The 27,314-nt window shown below is 37.9% G+C and overlaps 1 protein-coding gene and 1 long non-coding RNA gene across 2 annotated transcripts in view; one reads left to right on the forward strand and one right to left on the reverse strand.

The window, feature by feature from the left end:
• ARPP21 (cAMP regulated phosphoprotein 21) overlaps positions 1-27,314 on the reverse strand; it is a 137,708-nt gene that overhangs the window by 104,085 nt on the left and 6,309 nt on the right. The window contains 4 exon segments of the mRNA XM_038389822.2: positions 1,108-1,216; positions 23,701-23,841; positions 24,605-24,664; positions 26,085-26,163. Coding sequence (XP_038245750.1) covers positions 1,108-1,216; positions 23,701-23,841; positions 24,605-24,664; positions 26,085-26,163 — 389 coding nt within the window.
• Positions 11,071-27,314, forward strand: part of LOC122458907 — a 522,220-nt gene continuing 505,976 nt past the window's right edge. The window contains exon 1 of the long non-coding RNA XR_006279227.1: positions 11,071-13,183. This is a non-coding gene — a long non-coding RNA (uncharacterized LOC122458907). The remainder of the gene's footprint in view (positions 13,184-27,314) is intronic.

Below are 27,314 nucleotides of genomic sequence, written 5' to 3' on the forward strand. Positions count from 1 at the left end.
CTGCTTGCCTTTGGTCCGCTCCCACATCCATTACTCACTAAACCTTTTTTTCAAAGCCAACTGAGATGCAGTGTAGCTGGGAAAGCTACTACACACAGCTGAAGGTAAAAGGAAAAAGAAAAATAGTCTCTAATTAGTAGCCGGAGGAAGAGGCACTCAATGGCTTTGAGTGATTCACTGGAATCTACCACAGTAATGATAACCTGGGTGACAAAAGCATACACTGTCTTACCTTTAGGAATTTTCTTAGAGAAGCAATTCCAGTGTTACAACCCCTTTTGATTTTTTGTTTTGTCATGTGTACATTTTGCACTGGATTTAAATGATTTTATGAACACAATGCTTACTTTTAGCAGGGTTTTTTTTTTAATGCTGATTTTCAGTGGTGTGCAAACACACAGCTCCCTCACACTCTCCTACACGTGATGTATCAGACATGTCTAAGATAACAGTGTTGTGTCACAAGCAACACACGGAAGGGAAAAGTTCTGCCACAATACATGCAAAACAAGCAAATAAGTTACAAAGACAATAAAACGTGGTTGGAACAAGGGAGCAACAGGAACTAAAAGATTAAACTGCTATTTTTTGAGGGGTAAGGAGGATCAAAACTTATTTTAGGATGGTTTCAAAATCAACCTGGCCTCACTATAACATGTTTGAAGAATTTTTCCTCCTTTATGGCTATATCAGTTATCTTTGGTGCATACTGATATCCAGATCTGTGTGTATGTAGACATGTGTGCGTGTTTAACTGAAGGATAAAGCTGTAGGGAGTCGAACAACTGCTAGTCACACAGACATTTGGAAATGCGACTGACAAAGCCTTCCAACAGCTTGGAACCTTTGACATTCCAACCCCCTTTCAACATGCAGCAAGTCCTGTGCCAAGCAAACCACCCATGCAAACCCACACACTGCCACTGCTAAAGCAGCCACATGAGGGCTTGATGCTCTCCACTGTATGCCAAAGAGGAAGAGTGGAGTGGGGTGAGGGATGGGAAAAGGAAAGCAGAAGGGGGGAGCAACAACAAAAGAACAACAACAACATCAGTCAGCCCACCTTCGAAACAACAAATTTCAGCAACTCTCGAACCGAGAACCAACCTGATTGTCTTCTTTATCAATACTAGAGTTATCTCGCTTCAAGATAAATCGCTTCTGGGATTCTTCACCTTTTTCATCTTTTAAATGTTCAGAAAACCTTTGCTCTGGTCTGCCAGCAAAGTAAAACATATCAATAAAAAAAAATCTGCTTCGTTGGGTTTTTTTTATTTTAATTCTCGGTGCTCTTTGTTTTTCACAGAGCCACTTAATGCAAAATTAGTTTATATTTGCTGTGGTTGGGAGATACTGACTACAGCTGTCTGATGAGGTTCTAATGCAGCTAACTGTTATTGCTATAAATATCTTTTGTTGTTGTTATGTAGGAAGGAATGTGAATGCAAAGTCTCAGTCATTAAGTCACTCACTCCCATCAACCCCTGTGACTGAAGGATAAGAAATCAAGTTAACATACAATATGTTACTTTGTTCCTTCAGTTGTCCTGACCTCCAGCTAAGCTGCAGCTGAGTACGGCTTACCCACATTTATAAACAAAAAAACCCTGATATTTGTATAGAACTTCTCACTCCTAATAAATCAAACTGGTAATTGGGGAGGACCTAGTGGTATTTTGTTAAAACAAATAATGATCTAGTAGCTCATAAACGGGGAAATATTTCAGAACAATCGCATAGTATTGATTAACCAATTGATTTTAAACTCATCCAGGCTTTTTTTCCTTTTCTTTTCTTTTTTAAATGGGCAAATAGTGCTGGCTAACAGCTTCACATTTCTAGGTTCAGTAGCTCGGGAAAACTGCTCTGTATTCTTCTCCATCTTGTATAAAAAGGAAAAGCTAAGAAGTGTCTCATGTCCTGGAGCTAACAGTTATCAGAATTTGTTTCTTTTAGTGACATTTTATTCTTCCTGATATACTTCATCTTGTGTCTGTTCTTAGTGTCCTGCTTTTGAGTTGTCTACCAAGGCTTCATTATGTCATAAATTGGTTAACAAAACAGGCACACATTTAGTGATGTGATGCCTGACTGCTAATTCAATAGCATCACAATTTAGTGAATACAAAACTTATCTAAAGAAAGGGGCTCATCTGCGTGTGTTAATTCTGATAGTGTTAACAGGAAATTTATGTTCGTCACTGAAGAACAGAGTGCCTAGGGATCATACACTGTACAATGATGCATCCAAACTGTGTGCAACACTCCCATTGACATTAATGGATGTACCCAGAGGAAACTGGAGAAGGAATTTATCTTATCTTGTCTTTTCAAAAATCAGTACTGTAAAATAAACGCCAAAAAATCCTCACAATCTTTTACATTCAAAATATTTTTTAATCCAGATGTACAAAATCACCACCATTTTACTGACACACTGTTCAAACTAAAAAAAAAAAAAAAGAGGAGTACTTGTGGCATTTTAGAGACTAACAAATTTATTTGGGCATAAGCTTTTGTGGCCTAAAACCCTCCAATGAAGTGGGAGGGTTTTGCTGATACAGAATAACATGGCTACGCTCTGAAAACTTTTCAAACTAACACTCCACTGATCATAATGCGCAGAATTGGAGTTATAATAGAATGAAATATAACACATATTTGTGCCACATTACAATTAAATTACCAAATGTATAGGAAAAGCTTGTAATGAACTATGATAAATGAAAAACTCACAAGGTGGTAACTTTCCTGGCATCCTTTTATTCATGAATTTATGTGAATTTTGGAGGGCTCCGATAACTTCTGTTCACACCATCATTTTGTGCAAAGACTAGAATTTGGTTCAGAAACCAATGACCCGATTTCCAGAGATACTGAGCATCCAGTAATTCCACATACCTCAACAGGAGATGTGGCTAATCAGCACCACTGGAAATTGGGTCCATAATATAGAAAGTTTCAGATTCTCCTGATGTCCCACTTTGTTCTTTTCTGAAGATTTCTGGAAAGTGCAAAGGTGTGTGCTCACTTGTACAGTTTTCTAATATAATCGATAGTACAGTGCAGTGATACTGCTTGTAAAGAGAAAGCCTGCCAATACAAACAGGATATTCCATGGTATAGTCTGCCTTCATTTGCATTAATGGGTATTATACTTAAATTGTCAGGGGAAGAAGAGACCCTCAAAAATTCTGCTTTAAAATGAGCAAGTGAAAAAGTTCAAAAGATTAAAAATATATCTTCCATAATTGACAGCACAATTAAAGGACAAACAGATAAAACTATTGCATTAGGACTAGAGGGAGAGTCAGTGTGGAGCTTATAGTTATAAATCTACATTTTGAGTGTTTCAGTTTGTCTGTGTTTCAGTTTGTCTTAACAAAAGAAAGAGGGAAAAAACAAATGATCTAATTGCATCAAAGTCAAGAAAATAGACTTTTAAATCCATTTGGTAAATATCCTCTATAATTACTGCTTTATACAAATGTCTTATCCATGTAGATTCATACTTAAACATTCTTTTAATTCTGTATTTTAAATAAAATACCAAAAATGAAGAGACCACCATTACGATGAATTAATCCCTTGCTAATTCCACCTCTCCACAGGTCATTTTGGGAAGCATGAGTACAAAATATGATCCCAAACCAGTAATTTCATTTGTTTATATATTCATTCATTCATTCTTAAAACCACAAAGAAAATTCAAACAGATTATTTCCTAAATTAAACAAAAATACAAGGCTGACCTATTGGGGCTTGATCTTGAAAGGGGAACTGTATGGGCAGATCCTGTGCACATGTGGCACCTCACTGATTTCAGTGGAACTTCATGCACTGCTGCAGGATCTGCCCGTATGGTTCTCCTTGCAACATTGGTGCCTTGGATGCCAGGTTTCAGCCTAGAATGAAAATGCAGAGGTAAGTTAGAAAATAAAGACCAGAACAAGAATTTCCATTAGAAATGCTGAAGGACAACCTTCATCTCCCAACGGAAATATAGCAACATGAAAAACCCTGCAAGGTTATTTAAAAATGCTTCTACCAATAAAATGATATGTGGCTTGTTAATTGTATAGATAATCGGGCCAAAACACCCTAACCTAAACCAATCTACAGGTCTCAGTCTTCAATGAAAATGAACTCTTAAATAAACACTTGAGTTCAGAAAAGAACATTCACAAAAAGGAAGTCCCTGACCTAAAGGGCTTGCACACTAAGTGGACAATACATAGACCAAAGGCCAGCCCTGTAAGATATGGAATATGGGAATTCTAATGAAAACCAATGAGAGTCCTAAGCACAAAGCTTGCAGGATAAGACTGCCAATGATCACGTTATGATTATTTCATTTAATTTTATCTACTCAATGGAATCTGGCACATTAAGAAGTTTTGAGTGAATTCATGCTCATGGAAGGGAAGGACAGATAACATCATTCTGAATCTGAATGTGGGTAGCCATAGCATTAGTACATTTTGCCAATGTATCTCATTTGGGACCTGAATTGTAACAAACACCTTCCCCTCTCCTTTATGCTCTCTTACACCTGAGTCATTCTGAAGCACATCCTTTAAAATGTATCAAATGATGGGGTGGTTGTGGACACATGGGAATGAATTTTCAGTTGTGGTATAAGCCAACTCAGTTCAAAGAATGGCCTCAACTTTTGAATTCACAATTTTGCACACTCAGTTGCCTGTACTTGTTCATTACTGCTTGTGAATATTTGGTGTTTTACATAGCCCCAGCATCTGCAATCAAGTGATAATGTAAGAACCTTAACTTCAATTTAAACAAAAAAAGGAAGGGTGAAACACTGACACTATTTAAATCAATGGGAGTTTTGCAGTTTGGGGCTTCAGTGGGATCAAGATTTCACCCCAAGTTTCTAGCCCTAATGGCTGTAGAGAAAAGCTTGAAAACATGACCCAAAATACACCTTAAAGGCTTAGAAATCTCCAGACAAATAAAAAAATCAAAATGTATTATTTAAAATAAATATATATATATAATTATTTTAACCAAATCACGTTTGTTTTGGGGTCTGACTCATTGCTTGGGGTTTGCAATACTGTAAAGTTGAAGAAAATGAGGAAGTGCACCTATGCCTTGTACTACTCCTTGAGGAAATTTGAAAGGTTATTTCTTTTTTCTGTCATTCTCTTCTACTGTAAGACCAAATCAAGACAAGCTGAATCTGATGTACAAACAACATATGTATCATACTGACTACAATTCTCTAACAAGTTCCCTGTAAATCTATGGAATAATTATTTATCCGTTTCATAGAAGACATTGCTTATTTTTAGCTCCTTGACTTTCAAATCCACCTATAGTTCACTATGCAAACAAAGGAATCATTTCCATTCTAAAGGATAGGAAAGTCTAACCACATGAAGGAAAAGACCAAAAAGAAAAATATCGTGACGATAATTGTTTTTTAATGGAAGGTATGGCAGAAAGGGATAATATGTGTACATTATCTTTTGTTGTAGGTCTATTATCTATTATAAATTCAGCACATATCAATGAATTTATATAAAGATACAGATATACATCTACACGGTGATTTTAGTGTTTAAAGATTGACAACAGTGGAAACTGAAGTCTCCTGTTTACTCACTTTATAAATAGAGCAGGGACAGTGGAAGCGCTAATTTAACGAAACTACTCTGTTAATGTGGCTTGTGCCTTAAAAGACCTCTCTCACATTATCAAAGGATAATTCTGGTTCCATAACCATTTATTTTTTTGGCATCTACCAAAGATATCAGTGCCAACAAGGTTGTTAATTAATGCCAGGTGCGACACTATGCAGTCCTGTCTTTCCTATTGCTCCATAGGCTTAAAGGCCCTGATCATCCCCACTGTTACAGAATATATTGTATTGTTGCTTGGCTTTTCCCCCTCTCTAAGCTACAAGTTAAAAACAAAACATTGATTAGGTACCTGAGCAACAGACCTACTCTTAGAATTTTAAATCAAAAACCCTCTTGCCTAATCAACCATTTGTTTGATTTTTTTCAGTGACTCATTTACACCTTCAATAAATGAGGGTAGTATATTAGCTATATTTCCAATGTATAACAGTTAAAAGTAAATTCTCACAAGAGATGCAGACAAATACATGTAGATTGTGAAAGTATGAAAATGCTAACCATTTAAGCCTTTGCACATTTTTCTAACTATCTGCATGGTTGTGCTATTTTCTCTTCAATACCTACGTCTGGAATTAATGCTGTGAAGTGCAGAATGCAACATATTGCTAGATATGTATTATTGCTTGGCAGACACCTATATGCACTTGCAAGAATTATAAAGCACACAAACTTCTAAATTGTTTTCATTATGCTAACATGTTATTTATCATGTTATTTAGTCCAATTGGAACCGGAAATGGTTCAGAAAAGGGCAACAAAAATTATAAGGGGCATGGAGCGTTGGCCATACGAGGAGAGATTAATAAGATTGGAACTTTTCAGCTTGGAAATGAGACGAGTAATGGGGATATGATAGAGGGCTGTAAAATCATGACTTGTTTGGAGAAAGTAAATAAGGAAGTGTTATTTACTCCTTCTCATAACACGAGAACTAGGGGCAACCAAATGAAATTAATAGGCAGCAAGTTTAACTAACAAACAAACAAACAAAAGGAAGTATTTTTTCACACAACGTGCAGTCATCCTGTGGAACTCCTTGCCAGAGGATGTTATGAAGGCCAAGACTATAACAGCATTCAAAAAAGAACTAGATAAATTCATGGTGGATAGGTCCATCAATGGCTAATAGCCAGGATGGGCAGGGATGGTGTCCCTAGCCTCTGTTTGCCAGAAGTTGGGAATAGGTGACAGAGGATGGATCACTTGATGATTACCTGTTCTCTTCATTCCCTGGGGCACCTGGCATTGGCCACTGTCAGAAGACAGGATATAGGGCTAGATGAACCATTGGTCTGACCCAGTATGGCTGTTCTTATGTCCTTATCTAATTTTAGTTCTATTCTAATTTTAAACTTTCTGTAAGGCCATTGTGAAAAATCAAATACAGCAATGCAACTGTGCATTAAAAAAAAGACTGAAATGTACTAAGCAAATGGCAATTTAAAAGATCAAAGGTATAGTATAATTTGTCTGAACTTGTCAAATTCTATGAAGACTTGCACATGTGTTTCCTGGATACCCTGTACATACATGTGGTTACATTCTTGTGTTAACATGCATATAAGGAAATCCAAAGGCTTGGTTAGGAGATAGAATGTGACAACTATGTTTTTCATCAATATGACCCAGCACATGAGTTAGTGCATCTAATTTAGCAGCTACAGGATCAGTCTAAATGGGTTTACGGCCTTGTCACCTTCCTGCACATTAATTCATTTGATATTTCCTACAAATTGTCAGGTAGATCATTAGAGGTGTATCTTTCCATACAACCTTGTACACAATCCAAGAAGTTTAGGTCTGGACAATTATTGCAACAGTATATTAAACCTAACGGTTTTCATTAGCCAATGCAATCTTTGATCAGGATGTTACAAATCTACTCAGAAGGGTTTCAGTTGTTTAATGATGGAACCTTATACAAGTTATTTTTGCAGTAGACTTCTTCCTTCAGGACCTCAGAATATGAATGCACTGTTTGTAAAGATAAATTTACGGGGCTGGTTTCTCTGCTGGTGGAAGTCATCAAAATCAATTTCTACCAGAAGAGGATCTGGCCCAATGCCTGTACTTTGTTTTCTTGACAGTCAATACTCTTGAAGAGCCAGACTGCCCTCTCCTGTGGCAAATCTTTACAGAAGGGACCAAGGGGCCGGCTGCACTAACACTTTATCATCACTGTGAGGTGCCCCTCACAGAAGTCCTCTAAAAGTTTCTTCCAGTGCAGCAAGCCTGCCTTCTAGCAGAACACCTCCAATCTTCACTGGCACATTTGCTCTCCTGCAGCTCCCTCTCAGCACAGCTCCACAGCACTCCTGTAGCTATTGCTGCCACCAGGACACCCCAACGCAAAAGGGGCCACATGGGAAGTGTAATACAGCTTATCGTGACAAGTTTCAGAGTAGCAGCCATGTTAGTCTGTATTCACCAAAAAAAAAAAAAAAAAAAAAAAAAAAAAAAAAAGGAGTACTTGTGGCACCTTAGAGACTAAAATTTATTTGAGCATAAGCTTTCGTGAGTTGCATCCAATGAAGTGAGCTGTAGCTCACGAAAGCTTATGCTCAAATAAATTTGTTAGCTTATTGTGGTACTCCAGGGCATGGCAGAACAGCATAGCATCGGGGTTACTCAGCTCCCAGTTTACCACTAGAGTGGAAAAAGACAGCTACATAGTGAAAGTGGAAGTCAGATGCTTCTTTCCTGCAGATGAAAGTGGATACTGTAGGAGTGAGTAGGAATTTACCATACCTTCCTCAGAAAACATGTGACATGGCAGGAAAGAAGGGAAGGAGATAATAGGGAAGAATAAGGTCCATGCGAGTTATTCTCCATCTCCCTCTTTGCAGATGATCTCAGCTAAAACTTTCCCAAACTTTTTTTTAAAGTTAATAGATTCATAGATTCTAAGATCAGAAGAGACCTTTGTGATCATCTAGTTTGACCTCTTGCATTACACAGACCATAGAATCTCAACTTCTGGCTGAGCAAGAGCACATGTTTGAGAAAGATATCTTGCCTTAATTTAAAGATTTCAAGTGATGGAGAATCCACCTAATCTCTAGAGGTAAGTTCCAATAGTTTATTACCCTCACTGTTAAAAATATGAGACTTATTTCTAGTCTGAATTTGTCCAGCTTAAACTTGAACCACTGGATCTTATTATGCCTTTTTCAGTTGCATTAAAGAAACATCTATTCTCAGAAATCTCTTCCCCATGTAGGTACTTTTAAAACAATTGATCAAGTTCTCTCTTAACCATCTCTTGGATAAACTAAAGAGAATCAGCTTTTTAAGTCTCAAGTGTGTTATCCAGACCTCTAGTTACTTTTGTAGATTTTTTCTGAACCCTTTCCAATTTTTTAAAACATATTTTTGGAAGATACAGTATTCCAGTAATGGTCTCACTAAGGCTGTGTCTACACTATAGAAACTATACCAGCACGGGTATGTTGGCATAGCTATCCCGGCATAACCCAATGGTGTATGCAGTCCACATTGACAGGAGCATCACCTTTCCAAAGGATGGTAGCTAGGCTGACAGAAGCTTTCTTCTATTGATATAGCTGTACCTACACTGGGGTTAGGTCAGCACAACTGTGCTGATCAGGGGTGTGGTTTTTTCATGCCTCTGACAAATGTAGCTCTGTTGATCTAACTTTTAATTAGACCAAGCCTAATTCTGTATACAGAGGTAGTACCAACTCCATATACCTACTTGATGCTTTCTTTCTTATATATCCAATGATCATGTTAGCCTGCTTAGCTACAGCATTGCACTGGGAGCTCCTGTTCAATTATTCAGTTTGAGATAATGGTGAAAGCTCAGGGGATTTTCATTTCTGTGCCCTTGGAGTGCTGAAAAATATACTTATCTGTATTTGAACACAGTTAACACAGGGTCTGAACTGTAGTAATTGTATTATGGAACCAGCCCCCTTCCTCCCCTACTTATTTATATACACACACGCAATTATTTTGCAGTTTTCAAACAAAAAAAAAAAAAAATAGAGTTCCTCATCATAACTCCAAAATTGGCTACTGATATTTTCCCTGTACACCTCTGAGATTACTTTGAACATGAGCCTGAAATCCTTACACAAGACTCCCATTAGAGAGAAGAGACTTTTGCCTGAGTAAATACTGCATAATGAGACACATTTTTAGGAGGGAATAAACTTGGAGAAGGTGGGTAAGCTCCTCCATATAGGAGGAGAAAGATGTATAGGATTTTGGTAGTATCTTCAAGCTGTTATGCGAGTTTTCTGTTGCGAAACCAGCATCTGTTCTTCCATCAGTGAATTGAGTAATAAGCTCCTAACATTACTGTGCAATTAATCGCACAAAACAACGTAATACATAATAGAACAAATTCTACCATCATTTATGCTGGTTTTAATCTGGAGTAACTCCAGCCATTGTAATGGAGTTATTCTTGATTTACACCAGTAAAAAGAGAACAGAATTTTCCCTTAAGGATTACATTCTGGTGTGGACCTATCCAGAGAACTCCCCATTGCTTACAAATCTAGGGATATATGGTCCTTCAATTTCAAAGTCAACAACTGGAAGTTGTAACAAAACAAAGCCCTCATAATTTTGTTAAGGAGGTAGCCTCTGTATGATCAGACTGTTTTTAAAGCTGCAAAATTGCAGGTGTTGTACACACTTTTTGAAAAAAAGAGTAGCAATTACTACTAGCCTCAGTAAAGTAGGTTTCTTTGTTAGACAGCTCATGTCCAGAAATACTGAAACACAATTTCATAAGAATCTGTTCAGACATTCTTAATAGTTGGGTTAAGAGCGTGGAATTATTTTGACTATTGAAATATTTATCAGTTTTGTTTTTAAAGTGCATATACACTTTTTTTTTTTTTAAAGATAGATGCTGGAAGTTAACTCTGAAATGAAAGAAGATTGGTTAAGAAATTCAAATACAGACACCATACTGAAAAGACATGAAAAAGACAAGCATGAACTTTCGATGTTATAGTACTAGAGACTTATGCATTCCGTCAGCAAAGCAGACAAACATTCTGGAATTCTAAAGCTTGGCTTACATTGATACAGTACATACATGTTTATTACAAGGCATAGGTTTCCAACAGTAATAGGGCACACAAGTTGCTTTCAAGAGAGGCAACAAACCCATCTTGTGCAGAAGAGATGGTTTGGCACTACAGTGTCTTTGGTTGGACAGAGTGCATAACATATCACAGAAAATGCTGAAATAAGGATGTGGTCAGAGAATTCATCCACAAAGATCTCTGTCATTTTTACAAGAGTTTCACACAGTGCAATCAGTTTTACATTTGCAATGAGAGGTTAAAATAAATGTATTGGATGGGCTATGACATGTTAATCCTCCTAAAGTGAACAAATCACGGAATGACAGGCAGCTAGGGCAAGAGTGGCAGGAGAGGCACAAGGATACATCAGAGTGGATGCAGGATCAACAGTCTGCAAGCAAATGGAGCAATTGGCAACATGGTGTTACCCAAATATACCAATAGAAGGGAAATAATATAAGGAGATGGGATAAGTGCTGATGCAGAGAAGAATCAAAGGAGTTGTGTAGATTTAGGGCATTGCTATTCGGGTGTTCAAATGGTTTTACTGCATTTTATTTGTTTTTATTTATTTTTTATTATTATATTTATTATTTTATTTATTTTATTTAAGTAAACCAACTGCTCAGTCCAACATCACACTGGCCTCTCTTTTGAGGCACAATAGTTCTCCTTACTTGCACTGTGAATATCTACTGTATCTGCCAACACTGCTTTATATTTATGCTGGATGACACCTTAATTCTCTATAGAACAGGAGTATTAAACTCATGAAAGTTTTAGTGTCTCTGCTTTCCCCTTTGAATCAAATCTCTCTAGTATATATAGTGCAGAAACCATTTTTGCCTCCAGATTAAGATTTTCAAATATGAAGGCATGTAAATATTTTGTCAATTTCAGCATTTTGAGATGGTGGAATATTTATCAATTAAACAGGTCACAGCTGAATGATACAAGGCTAACTTCCAGTCCTAACTATGATGGAGCATCTATTGTAATGGAAACATGCTGCTATCTAAAGGTCACAATCCTCAAAACATAGGAGCCAAAAATCAAGACCTGAAATCCATATTTAGGCATCTGGGAGCTGCAGTTAAATCAATCTTGAAAAATCAGACAGGTACCTAACTATGGAGTTAAACCTGTTTTTGAAAATCTTGGCCTTAATGTCACATGGTGACCAATGGGGGATTTCTGCCCTCTTATAATGTAATTCATTTTATTATGACTTAGAACACTATGCAGTTATACCACCACAACTTAACACATCACAAAGCCCCTTAAAAAGGTGTTTAAAGTATCTGAAGGTCAATGTCACATTATTAGACTATTTTACAGTACGAGTCACCACATTTCTGGTATGGTGACACTTCAACAGCAAAAATCATTAAAAAACCTACTTTTGCCAGACATTACCACAGGGTTTCTGCTGAGAGCTTCAGCTCTCTAGTAAAGGGAAAGCCGATCCCATTAACTAATATGTTAATGGTAAGGACTGTAATTTTTTACTTAGCATCCAACCAGAAATCCTCTCTCTTCATACATTCTTTATTTACCATAAAAGTAATTAAGATTTTAAAGCTAAAATTATTTCTGTATTTGGTGTTATCCCATGATAGTTTACAAGATGAACAATGCCATCGTTATTACAGATAAACATGAGTGAATTCTAATGAATGGTGTTGATTTAGCCCACACAAAAGCTAAACCTCTCCAAGGTCCTTCTTATGGAGATTTGTCCACAATGGCTTCACCTAGAGGGTGGACTATGCCCTCTCTGTACTCCAACCAGCCTACAGAGCTGGCCCTGGACTGCTGGTATTCGGAAATTAGCAAATAGCCAGGGCCATTCATGCAGAGGCCTTGTCCTGCCAAAGTTTTCACCCCTTCCCCCGGGCAGCATTGTTCCAGTGGATATGGTTTCATTGAGGGCAGCTGCCTCAGGGATCCCTCTAAAGGTAGAGTTCCCACCATGAAAATGGCAGACGGCCCGATTTCCACAGGGCTGATGGGGAGACAATGTGTGCTTCACCCCATCCACCAACTCTTTTTCCCATCCCCATGCGCTGATCCCCTAGATTCATGACTCTATGGGCTCCAGGAGGGAAGGGGGATGCTGCATAGGAGGGGTATTATTTGGATCAGGGGGATAAAATCAGGACATCAGTTAATTAGTGTTCACTACCTGCAACTGGCACGGATCCCACTCCCTTTTTCAAACAATGGCAAAACTCTTCCCCGACTCAAATGGAATCAGGATGGAGCCTATAATCCTTTCCTCAACAATGAATTTCTCGCTAATATGAAGTGTGGCAGACAGTTATTTCATAGGTTTCTTCTTTTTTTTTTTTTTTTAAAGAAAAAATTAGTGTACCAATTTCTTAGAGTTTAAGACCACAGGAGACCATTAGTTCATCTAGTCTGATCTCCTTTATGTCACAGGCCATTACAGTTCCCCTTGTATCGAGCCCAATAACTTTTGTTTGGCTAAAGCATAATTTGTATTTGGCTAAATCTTATTTCCCAGAAAGGCCTCTCCCAAGTCTCAAAGACATCAAAAGATGGAGAATCCATCATTTCCACCTGGTGAAGGGAAGTTACTCATTGAGAGTTTTGCCTGAGTAAAGACTTCAAGATTTGGCCCAGTACAGTTAAGGCAAAGCATTGACCTCTGGATTCAGTCTACCTGGGCCGCAGATACAGTGGAGCTTGTGCAGCTCTGCAAAAGGACTGCTGGATGAAATGCAGGGGATTCAGAGATTATGAGGCAGAAGGGACCAGTATGATCATCCAGTCTGACATACTGCGTAACAAAGGCCATAGAACATCCATGAATTAATTGCCGTTTGAACTACAGCATAAATTTGAGAAAACATCCTATCCTGATTTAACAATAGTTCGCAATGAAGAATCCATCCCAAACCTTGGTAATTTGTTGCAATGGGTAATTATTCTCACTGTTGAAAATGTGCACCTTATTTCCAAGTCCAAAATTTGTCTAGCTTCAACTTTCAGCCACTGGATCTTGTTATATCTTTCTGCGCTGGACTGAAGAGTCCATTATTTGTTCCCCCAGACAGGTACTTACAGACTGTGATCAAGTCACCCCTTAACCTTCTCTTTGTCACACGACCCAGATTGACCTTCTTGAGTCTGTCACTGTAAGACATGTTTTCTAATCTTTTACTCATTCTCATGGCTCTTGTCTGAACTCTTAAATTTATCAATTACCTTCTTAAATTGTGGACACCAGACCTGGACACAGTATTCCAACAGCAGTCTCACCAGTGGCAAATACAGAGGCAATATGTCTTCCATTTTCCTATTCAATAGTCCCCTGTTTGTATATTCAAGGATTGAATTCGTTCTTTTGGCTATAGTGTCACACTGGAAACTCATGTTCCACTGATTATCCACCTTGACTCTCAAAGTCTAGTTCGGAGTCTAGACTAGCTATATGCCATGGAACTTAGTTCTGTGCCCCTGGCAGCACAGAGCAGGGAGTGGGGTTCGGGCAGGACAGGCTGAAGAGGAGCAGCAACAGTAGATCTGCTGCTCCATGGAGCCACCTGCCATTGGCCTGTGAATAACAAGGTTTCAGTATAAGTACCTGGAAAGTGATTCTGCTGCCAGTCTGACCAGGCACTGGGGAAGGCAGGTAATGATTCTGCACCTGTAGAACACACCTTGCCCTCCCACCACTCTGGATTGGATTTAGCCCTTAATATTTACGATTTCTGCCTAGGTTGAACATTTTGTGCAACTTCAATTTAGTTCCAGCTAATGGAGGCTCACATGTGGTAGCACAGCTTATTACAAAATATATTTATATTCAATGTTAGGTATGTATCGTACCCTATAAGCAGCTGAACATTAGGATGTTGCATAACCACAAATATATACTTTAAATGACATTCCTTATCTAACTAATGAATTCAAGAATTAAACAGGAGAGAAAAAAATTAATCAAAGTTCTGAAAACCACCAATAATGGCAGCATACTTCCCAAAAGCTGACTGGCTAATGTGGAGACTATTAGTTCTCTAGAAATGACCTGTACATGAAGATAAAAACAGTGTTACATAATAAATTCATGTGCTTAGTTCCACTTCAGGCCATGAATAATTTCTCCATCAGTGGACAGGCATCAGAAGCCACTTCCCAAATACCCATTGGCTTGGATAGTGAAGCTACCTGTTAGTAATCTAGCAACTTCCCTGTGACAAACCTCCAAGTCTGCCACGTGAATACAGGAGCACTGTTCCCTTTTGCCTATCATGCAGAAGCAAGGATTGCTTAAACGAAGCATTTTTCTCATTCCTGGCGTATCACATCATAGAGATGCACCATTCATTCAGACTTCATAACTCCAGCACCAAAATAGAATGGAGGGGGATCCACCCACTGATTGAGGTACCCACTTTTGAAAATGGACTCCTGCATTTAAGGAAATTACTCCACCCATTACAGAATCACAACCGCCTCTAAGTGGGAAATGCAGAGGCCAGTTTCGACCTCCACTGCTACATCATAGTGACATGGAAGTGCAGTGGGATTTAAACTGGAAAAATGTCATTACCTGATCTTGGATTTGGCTAACCACTACTTTTCCAGACAGCTAAAAATTTTACCATTACCAAGAATGCCACAATCTCTTTAATAACCACAAACAGTAATCATGGCAAGTCAGGAGTTTGACTCATCCAAAAGACACCACTTCACAAGAAGAGCACCCCCTAACACCACACTAGGTCAGTGGTTAATTACTGATTCAAGGAAGAGCGTGTCCCTTATCTTAGTCACCAACTCCACTTTCCACAGCACTGAGTTTTCCTTGGTAGTTTCCCATCTTCCAAGTCTGACCACACATCTACGTAATTCTGAGTTTATGACAAGATTAAGCGGTGTGACTGCAAGGATTAACAACAGACTAACACTGTAGGTGTCCTTTGATTAATGTTTAACTAATACTTCATTACAACATAAAATAGCTATAAAATACATGTCCACCTCAATTACAAACAAATTAGTTTAGATAAATTATATTAGACTGAAAATTATTAATGGAACCATTAGAAATGGTTCATTAACCCTAATGTCTCATTTACAGGAAAATTCTGTCCTTGGATGTATGCACATAGCTCGCACTGACTGAAATAAAAATTGTACATCCTAGGGTCAAATTTAGCTCAACACACCGTTGACAAACACTTTCTTTCCATGCATCTGAAGAAGCGTGGCTTTCACCCGCGAAAGCTTTTGCTCCAATAAATCTGTTCGTCTTTAAGGTGCTCCCGGACTCCTTGTTGTTTTTGTGGACACAGACTAACACAGCTACCCCCTGATACTTTTTCTTTTTTCATCTTCCTTGCAAGAATGAGTGCAAGACTGAAATAAGAGATAGAGTCTGGTGTGAAAAGCAATTCCAGTTCAAATATCATTAAATTAAAAAAAAAAAAGTCAACAATTTCAAGAAAAATGACATAGGTAATTTCTTCTCCTAAATTGTATTGTATGAAGGATTTACATTACTTGTTTTTGACTGAATACTACTGCACACTGTAATGTAATAATTAAAACTAATGCCTACAGTATAATACATAATGTAGTGCTGAAATCCATGACATGTTTATTAGCTTAATCTGTGCATTTTTTAAGGAACTGGGCATTAGGAGTTATTTGCCTCAGTTTCCCCATCTGTTAAATAAGGATAAGGATACTGCTCCTCCTCTGTAAAGTGCTTCAGGCTTTTTCGATAAAGATCACTAAATATTTTTATTATTGCTCAGGAGTCCTCTACTGAGACAAATTAGACTTCGAACTCACTAATCATCATACTTTTCAGCAAGTCCCTGATGACTGTATGGAAAATGTCTATGAAATAAAATCCATTTATTGCTTCAAAGCGACAGCATGAAGAAGACTCAATGTTGTAAACATTATATTTGTTGTCTTTATTGTTTTATTGATTTTTACCCTATTATTGTTAGGACCATAATATGAGTGCTTTATGTATTAATAATTATTAAAATAAAAAGGTACCGTCTCAGCCAATGAGATAACAAGGATGCTATTATTTTTCAGATATGTAATTCCCTTGTACTCTAGTTGTGGATGTCTGACAGGCATAATCACTGCACACATATTTCTCAATACCAGTGTAGTTTGTGAATCCCTGAGTCCTAATTGTGCAACGACTGTTAGAATGCAGGGATTTGCTTTATCACAGTATAATTATATCTCAGTAATAAAATAGCAGTCAAAATATAGCCAACACAGGAAAGAGAAATTCTTGCAATGGGAGACTTTTGTATGAACTAAAATAAATTGGTTCATAGTTCCTTGAAGCTACAAATCTTGGCCTACAGAACCTCACACACCACACAAAATAAAAAAAAGAGAGAGAGAGAGAGAGAGAGAGAGAGAGATGTTTGCATGTACATCCTCCTAGATCATGAGTCATATTACAGTGAGTCTGACTTCATGAGATCACTGCCTTGATCGTATTCTACTTACAATAGAGACAATATGATTTTTTTAAAAAGATGTGCAACAAAGAGTTTGCAGAGTTAACTGTGCTATGTTCCAACAAAACAATGCCCGCACCTTGTCACTGAGGTTCGCTCATAACTAACAAGATATGAGTATTCGCTTACACAAATATAAGACTACAGAATTTATGGCTGAAAAAGAGCTGCAAACATTTTTGTTTATAACCTCCCGCCTCCCCCTTCACCCCCGCAAATGCATTCTTAAAGAAACAAAAATCAGTCAAGGGGAAAAAGCACATTTTAATGTGTACCCTGGAAATCATAACTTTTGGCTACTGAGCCTATAATGTAACCAATCCCACCATTTTGGTACAAAATCAGTATCTTTTAAATCCCAATATGCTTGACATGCCTGGATTGGGGGGGAGAGGGGGGAGGAGATCTCCATTAAGAGCTAACCCCTGTTGTTGAAATTGCCTTCTTTCACTGAGTGCCATTTTATAAGGATGTCTTAAAGATTCTATACTACTTGCAAGAGCCTAATCGAAAGAAAAAAAAAAAAGCTCCACGTACCCATATAGGCATAATGCTTTAGGCATTACCTATACAAAGAATGCTTTTAAATGCAAAGCATATATATATATATATAAAAAAAAACAAACAAACAAAAAAAAAAACTTACTGTAGGCTTTTCTATTTTTTGCGGATGGGTTAGGAATGGGCAATGTCATGACTGTATTTGTGACTCAAGCCACTTAGACACAGAGAAAATAGATGGATAGAATATCCTACAATACTTTTTTTAGTTATGACACAGATAGTACTTATTGTACAGTATGTATAATTTTGCTGACACCGTTCTTAAAAAGAAACTCATGAAATAAATACAGCAGGTGTTAATACTACTCCAAATTTTGGATGCATCCTGAAGACACAAAAAACCTTCCAATAGGGCTACTATGACATAGCATTTCTATAGCAGCAGAGTAAAATAACGTAGAGTAGAACAAAATATCAATAGGCTGCTTTACTACAAAGGTTAGAAGGTATGCAACACTGAAAAAGGTTTACAAAATCATAGCTGAAAGGATTATTTTTTGTACAAGTCTTAAGGTTCACAACATATGTGCCCTTTGGTAAGCTCTCCAAATGCAGAAGACACTTACTAAACACAATCACTGTATTTTATTCACACCCTATGTCCTGAATGCTGAGTAACTCTGCTGTATGTCTGAGCAAGTACGTATGCAGCTGTGTGTGTGCGCATCTGTAAAAACATATTTTGCACACACCACATGTGAGGATATCCATGTGGCAAACTGCAAAGCCAAATTAAAATCTGTATTTATCAAGCACTTTAAACACATCGCCTGCATTCTCCTCACTTATCTATCTCCACTGAGATAATCAGTCTGAATATACAGACAGAGATATGTCTGTATTACTGACATTACAAAATTACTGACAACAGTTGCAAGGCTTTCTTATCTATTTCTATTCTTTTTTAAATAAGGCATGTATAGAATAAAGAAGTGGCACATACAGTTTTTGTTGGCACTCATTTGGAATGTCCTGCATAATACATTGACTCCATCTCAAATGTATGCTTTTATCATACTGCATTGTCATGTGTTCACATCACATTTTGGTATAGCTTTAGAGAGATGACAGACAGACACAGATGACAGACAAATATACATACAATGGAGTCACTATAGCGATATTACAGTTAAGAGAGTAAGATATTTTCCATACTAAGCAGCATTGTGACCATCTCCATCTAACGTTTGCAAAAACTTCTGTTCTGCATAATATTTCTCACATCTACTCCTTGTCCAGAAGGTAGTTTTTTGGGAAGTTTTTAGACTTTAAGTGGATGGGCCATTTTTAGCTTTTTAAAACCAGTCATAATTCAAAGCATTAATATAGAGTATTAAAATGTTTTAACCCATTACTCCTTTATATCTGAACTAGTGCACAGGACTATTTTTATCATCAAGTTTGGATGCAAGAACATTTAGTTATAAAAGAGATGATCTCTCTATGCACATTAAAATTTCCATGAGAAATCTGGCTAATCGCCGCCTTTCTTTTTTCTTGTAATAAGTAAATTTATGTCCTTCTGCTTTACAAAGACAGCCTTCAAAATGTTGGAGGATAACTAGGGTCCAAATCTCCATTAGGGTCCACTAGCTTGGACTTCTATGGAATGCTGCTGATGCTCAGGAATACAGAGCAGACAATTCAGATCCCGAAAGAAAATAGGGTGCTAGGAATATATATTTGCCACTATTAATTTAAAAAAAAAAAAACCAACCACAGGTTGCACAGGCAGCAGCAGAATATTCACACAAAAATTACGTTTTCCTCTGATCTCACGCTATTCCAGCTGCTTTCCTCCTCCCCCACACCCATAAAACCAACAGCCTCCAGAGCTCCTCAAATTCTTGCCCGAGGCAGGTACCTTCACACACACCTTACGGTGGTCCAGGTGAAAACAGAAATTTATGCTTCAGAGGAAGGTAGAAAACTCCAGAGTGTACAAGTATGGAACAACCTGCCCACAGTTTCTTAACCCCAAGCAATTGGTGGATGGTTTATGCCCTTACGCACACGGGTTTTTATCCCACTAAATCTCAACTGGTGCACAAAGGCAGAAGAGAGAGGATGCTACCATATCACACTATCAGAATCTTCACCCCGCTGGTCCACGCTGGTAGAATCCTCATTCCTGTCTCGTGGGGGCCAAGCAGCAGCAAAATAGTCACACAAACCCTCATTCGGCAAGATGAGCAAGCAGTAGCACCTTCGCCCACAGCAATGACTTGGCATCAAAGCCACCCACCCACGCTCACAAACACACGATGGGGGCTCAAGCAAAAGATTTTTTTTTTAAAGGCAGTAGAATCTGTGAATGCTGGAAGTACTTATGACAAGCTTTCTTCCCTATTCATTGCGTCAGGCCGTGGTGCTCTGGGATTCAGAATGTGCTACCAAATGAACATCTGAAAAGAGGAAGAGGAAGCAGCACATTACTCTAGAGCTCCAGCTTGCTTTGGAGTGCATTGCTTCCGGACTTTCTGGCCTTCAGGTCAGGCCGTCTCTATTGTATATGAACTTACATATGTAATATGGTCAATATTTATTTAGGTTTTAAACTACAACTAACATAAACCACACCAAGCAATTTTTCCACCACTTTCAGAAATGCTTCTGTTCTGGATGCTTTACGCTGGGTAGTTAATAGAGTCAGAAGGTTCCAAGAATTGAGTTCTGGTTCTGAGCCATGTAAAACTGTTCTCTCTGAGAACACCAGATTCTAACATATGTAATATTGGAACTTTTAAAAATCCTGGACTTTGCAGAATTATTACTATTGTGACCATTGTGGGTTCTGCCAATGGAGCTTATGACTTTACTGAAACCTGGAATATGGAGCTTATGGCAACTACAAACTCTGAAGGAAATACTGGCGAAGCTTATATTTAGGGTCAATGGAAATCCCCGTGGGTTGAATGTCCAGGCATTCAGTGGGTATTACCAACTGTAATTACTTCTCCTCTGTGCTGACTCTGGCCACTAAAAAGGGAGGACAATAAAGGCTCTATCCAGTTCTGACCATCTTCCCACCCATTTATTCTGGGACGAGAGTAAGTGGATAGGTAGCCCTGCTTATCCCTGTGCAGTCAGACCTAAGGTCTAGGTAGCCCTATGGAAGGATTCAAGGGCTGTTCTTACTCTCTCTTGCTTGTTGACTGTGTAGCCCATGTCACAGTATAACCCAAAGGGTCTGATCCTGCTCCCATGAAAATCCTATGAGAAACTTCCAGTTGATAATGGCTACATAGATGGCCAATAGGGATTTCCAAGATCTATTTTATTAATTTATATATTGTATACCTTATTAAAAGAACGTTTAACTGATTCAAAATCTACTTTTTCACACAGCTAATCTGCGAAGCTGCTTGTTTGCTATCATTGTTAGTTTGTTTTAATGTCATTCTAAGTTTGCAGTTTTTCTATTTAAAAATACTTGTGGGAATATTATTCCTCTAAAATAACAAGAGGTTTCAATTGATATAAAGATCCCTCACTTTTTCATTATTTGTTTAAATCAAACATGGTGTAATTCCTTCCTTCCTACACCACACAAACTAATCATTATGCATCCTATTTCTCCTGATAATAAAATCCCAGACTCTGTCAGAAAAAGAAATTTTAGATGTCTCCTGCATCTGGGAAATTAAAAAAAACAAAACAACCCCCCCCCGAAATTTACAAAGCCTCATTTTAGAACTGTATCTTAAAATATTATAAACAATATGCTGCATGGTAGAAGAATGTGTCTTTAGGGTAGGCTATCCCTCCTTAAATAACTTTAAAAGAACAAAAACAAACAAAAAAAACATTCAGTTTTACTTAGTGCTAATGAAAGAAACTAGACTGTGACAATACGGAAGGCTGGAAAATTCTGTTTCTCTGCGGTACATGTACATTATGGACAGTGCCAGGACAAATTTTCCCACATGGTTCTATCCATGTGCCTTAACTATGACCTGCAGAGAGCACCTCCAGAGTAAAAAGGGTACTTCAGTCTGCAATACCATTCAGTTTTTGGCCTCTCTGTTGAGCCTGCCAGCAAAGGTGCCAATTAGTGCCAGTTTTGATGCTGGCTTTGTAAACAATTTAAGTGATTCTCCTTGCCTCTCACACCAGCCCATGAGCCACAATATCCAATGTGAAATCACTCAGACTTTTCACCTAAAGTCATCTAAAGTTTCGCCATCACATAAATTTTAGACCACTGTTTGGAATTTAATTCCTGTTGAGAGTAGGTTCTGCAAGGCAATGCAAAGCAGTTCTAGTGCCACTGGTCTGCAAGCTGCATGTCAAGGCAACCAATTGAGCCCAAAGCACAAAAATCACTGTCAGTGCTAGCCAGAAAGAACTGAGCTGTGTGCGAGATTCTCCTGCTCTTGTTGCACTGAGGAGATGATGCAAATGTGAGAAGAAAAGGACAACTGGAAATATATAGGAATGAATAAAACCAATGAAAATGTAAGGTTTTTTAGGGGCTGCTCCAAATTTTTCTTAATTGAATGACAGTAGTGGTATGCTAAATCTCTCTCTCCTCTGACTCCCTTACACACACACACACACACACACACACACACACACACGTCCCCCAACACACAAGTGCACACACACAAATGCAGTTAAGCCGGAAAGGGAGATCTGATATGAGAGTGAGGGCGCTAAAAATCAGGCCCTGAGAAGCCTGTAGTATTTGAATAGTGCTATGAAAAAAAGTGATTATGATGAAATGCTGTCTATCAAAGACCTTCATAAATTGTAATTTTGTTATTTCTTATTCTCTGCAGCCAAATCTGTGTAAATTCCAAATCTGTGTAAGGAGCCAGAATCAGGACATACCGCTGCTTCCATGAGCTGCTTGAGCCACCCCTCCAGCGCCCCAACCCTGATCCCCTTGTCCCAGTCCAGAGCACCCTGCACCCCAAATCCTTCATCCCCAGCCCCACCCTAGAGCCTACACATCCAGTGAAAGCCCTCCACAACCCCTGCCCTGATCTCTTCCCACCCTCCGAACCTGAGCCCCCGCTGCACCCCAATCTCTTCATCCTGAGCCCCACCCCAGAGCTCTCACCCTCCACCACACACCAGCCTGGAGCCCTCTCTCGCAACCTGAACTCCTAATTTCTGGCCCCACTTGGAGCCCATACCCCCAGCCAGAGCCCTCACTCCCTCCTGTACCCCAACCCCAATTTTGAGAGAATTCATGGCCCACCATACAATTTCCATACCCAGATGTGGTCCTTGGGCCAAAAAGTTTGCCAACCCCACTTTACCCATTGACTATCGGATATTTTTAATTTCATAAGCATATGATGTAGGGACAAAACAGTTTTCACAGCCCCATTACAGATTTATAATCCAGAGTGAATGAAGATTAAAAAAAAAAAAAAGTTAGAAGGGGGAAAACTATAATCAATGAAAAAAATAAAAGGTGGCACAGGGGAAAAAATCTGTTGCAAAATAAACAACTCAAGGAGTGGAAACTACAAAAAAGAAGAAATGGAAAGAGGGAATAGGATATCTTCCCAGCATCTTTGGGTTATTTAAAAGTACCTGTACTTCATAACCTGCACAGCTCCAGGCAACGTGTTAAGCAATAAATTGCTTTCTATAGCTATGTGGTGGTGTTAGAGGGTCAGCAAAACATTCCACTCCAGACACACTATATAAATTTCTTGACTCGAAACAACCGGATTGACTCTTTTCTACATATTTCAGATCCTCATACAATCTTTCAAGGACAGAAATAACGACACTCTACACCAGAATGAGTGATAAATAATGCTCAGCATTACAAAAATGGAATTTTAAAACACCATGTAGCCAGCATGCAAACTGACCCTTATGAAAGGGAAATATGAAAAGCACAAGGCTAGTACTTACATTCTAGTATTGCTGGTCTTGTTGATAATTACAGATTTTCCAGTTTGATCTACATTGTGATCCATTCCAAAATAAGCTGCAACTCTGTGCACTAACATCCTCTGATAGGACGACATCTGAGGGAACTTTTTATAGTGATTACTGAAAGAAAATATCACACTGATCAGTTATGTGATCATCTCTAAGATATAATATAACAATACCTTTTAAAACTTGATGTAACTATTTTTTCCTCTGTTCAATTATACAGCATACATCTATGTTGCAGGTAAGCAGTCAATCAACTACAATGGCTGGTTTTTAAAAAGTGCTGGATATATTTATGGGCAATAATAAAACTGGTACTTTTATATGCTAAATTAAGGTAATCAAATCTCATATTTTATAGCATCAGCCGACTGCTGCAGGGGTCAGGAAGGACTCACTTGCCATATACACTTTCACCCTATGTAAATGTTGCACAAATGGCTACGGATATCATGAAAGTTATGCCTTCCTCCAAAGCAGCAGATACTGGGTAATGTTCGAGACACCAAGGGGCTATTCTAGTACAACAAATCATCTTACTTCTCTCTATTTTAAAAATGTCTATTTTTCCCCTCAAAAGTCAGGGGGCTTTTTCAATCTGTTTGTTTTTAACCAAGTTACAATCTATAATTTTATTAGAAAATGTAGAATATGTGAGAGCAGAACAGGGTTTTGTCTCCCTTCAAACAAAAGTTTAATTTTATTTTTCACCGCATTAAAGATACCTTAGTGAACAGAGCAAATTGCATGACATAATATTTATAATAATAATAATAATAATATCTCAAAGAAATATAGCATTTACATATGCTTTATGCAAAAGATATATGTGGCATGCAAATATGATAAACTAACCAAATACTGAAATTAAACTTACCTGTTGTCACTAATAAAATCTATAATTTCCTGTTCCATTTTTAAGAGTATCATTCTGTCCCTGTAAAAATAAACAATTTGAAGAGTCAGCTATCAAAACCATTTTTAGATACTTTCATGATACTTCAAAAACAAATTATGGAAGTTTCCCTTTATTTAAAAATGATGTAAATATTTTAGTTAAAACGCTGACCTCCCTTGCATTGGTGCAAATGGGGAAAGACTCTAGTTTCCCCTTCTCCCCATCCATACCAGAGCAAGGCAAGATATGGACTTAAATCCCTTCAGCATTAGGGCTCGGCCTGGCAGCACTCGCAGCCTCAAAGGACGGCATTCAGGTGGTTGAATAATGTTGGTATTTCTTTTTGGAACAAAAGGAAGCTGTAGAGGTAGTTAAAAAATTTCCGTCACAAATTTTTTGGATGGAAAATTGGATTTTTGACTAAATTCAATGTGTCATAGAAAGTGTGCACTTTCTGTGGAAAATTTCAACTTCTTGTCTAAAAAAAAAAAATCAAACACCCCAAACTCAAAATAACCGCTTTCCCTGGTGCACCACTGTGGCTCAGCAAGAGGGGAGACCACAATGCATAATGGGACACATAGTCTGAGCAGGGAAGTCACTGAGAATGGGGACATGAGGCACCCAACAGCAGCTTCCACGAAGAATTGCTGCAGCATTGCCAAATCCAAATTTTCTCTTTTAAAACTGCAAGTTTTTGATCTTTTGCTGAAAAGTTGAAATTTTCCACAAATACACCTCCCCATACCCACATTTACTTAACAGCCCTAGTAAGACACCTTACAGAGAGCATTGCTCTCAAGCTCATTGAGCTATTACAGCTTGTACAGATTGGACAATTCAAGGACTTTTTGCTTTGAAGGCCAGAAATGTGCCCTTTAATATGAAATGTGAGTTCATGCATTTTGAAATCCCATGGATTTTTAAGCCCCTCTGTGGATGAGTATTTACCTAATTATTTCTTGATATCCAGTAAGTGGAGGATGAAGCTGTGTACACTGAACAGATTCAGTTGCAAAGAGTATGTAAAAGATAATATATAAAAAATCCTGATAGAAACTTTTTTTATATATTTAGGATGAAGTTCTATATTAAGATGAGTTTGCAGTTCCAAATGAAGACTATGGGTGTAGTGAGGCTATAAGTTGGCACTCACAATATGATCTGAGTTGCAGATACCTCCAATCACATAGGTTATAATATACTAGTGCTAAGAGTCTTTAGATGGAGCTGTGCAGCAGGAAAGATAAGCACAATGACCAAATTTCAGAATAAGTAATTAAACAATGGGAAACTGGAAAGCCTAGGTGTAGATGTATTGTTTTATGGCTTCTTGCTCAGTTGAGATGCTTCCATTATTTTTTTCCTACGGCATTCTCTAGAACTAGAATTATAAGATGCTTAATTGCTAGAATTCTAGGACTATACCAGGAGTTAACAACATGCCGGAGCTACTTACCTGGGATTATTCTTTAATGTGTTCACCAGAAATTCATGTAAATCTATGCCTGTGGAGTCGGTATATTCTTGGCTGCAATCTGAAAACAAACACACACACACACACACACACGTTTCATTTCAGAAGTTAAAGTTAAGCCAATTTCTGTAAAGCAGATTTGGTTTTCCAACCAGCAACCCAAAAAAAAAAATATTATAAAGAATAATATACATGCAGGTTATTTATTTATGTGAACAATCTACCCCACAAAACAGCATGAGGAAATCTGGTCTTTTCTTTGCATTGTACTAATAAGTGCCAGCACTGAAGCAAACAAAGTTTTGTCCTTTCTGGAATCACAGGAAATATATAATGTTACCCAAATTCCTTCCAACTTTCCCTTTTCTACTGCTGAATATCCAGTCCTGACTGACTATAAATACATCTTTATATATTGAACATATTAAATTAGACAAAGTGATATGCCTTGCCACTGGGAATTCAAAATCTTTAACAGACAGGAATCTAGTGATGTCTAAAAGTGGGCAGATGACAATGGCGTGTGACAGGAGTATTTAGAATTCATTTACGGCATAGGTTATTGTGTCTTACTCAAAAGTAAGGACAGATCCTCAGCTGGTCTGAATCATCAGCTTCAGTAAAGTCAAAGGAGCTATAACAATTCATACCAGTTGAGGATCTGCCCCTGAGTAGGCAATGTTTCTCCTTAAGAGACTACAGTGTAGTTTTGTAACATGATATAATTATAGGTATAAAAATAATTATAGTTAGAGTCACTCTGTGCATACCTGCTGTAGTAAGGCATAATTAGAATATGTGATGGATAATTCACTAGTATATTACAGTACATGGACCATGAGTTAAGGCTAAGGGCTACGGATGGATTTCCAAATAATGTTAATGGAGAGATTCATCTGTGGGCCGAAAGTAATATACAAGACTAAGTGTTTTGTGTCACTGCTAACAAGTTGTACAGTATACTATGATTAACAGAAAAAAGTTGTATTTTCATAAAATATTTTATGTAAATATTATAATCAAATACATATATACATACACCCCGACACCAAACACCTCTTACACAAAAAGCTATGCTCTGTTAGGGGTTCTACTCATAATACAACTGTAATATATATATATAATCTATACATCTCAAAACCCATCATTTATATGAAAAACTCCCATTTTCTTATCCATATGAATTTCACATTCCACATTCCCTCTTTTGGA

Source organism: Dermochelys coriacea, chromosome 2, assembly GCF_009764565.3.
Source record: "Dermochelys coriacea isolate rDerCor1 chromosome 2, rDerCor1.pri.v4, whole genome shotgun sequence".
Classification (NCBI taxonomy): domain Eukaryota; kingdom Metazoa; phylum Chordata; order Testudines; family Dermochelyidae; genus Dermochelys; species Dermochelys coriacea.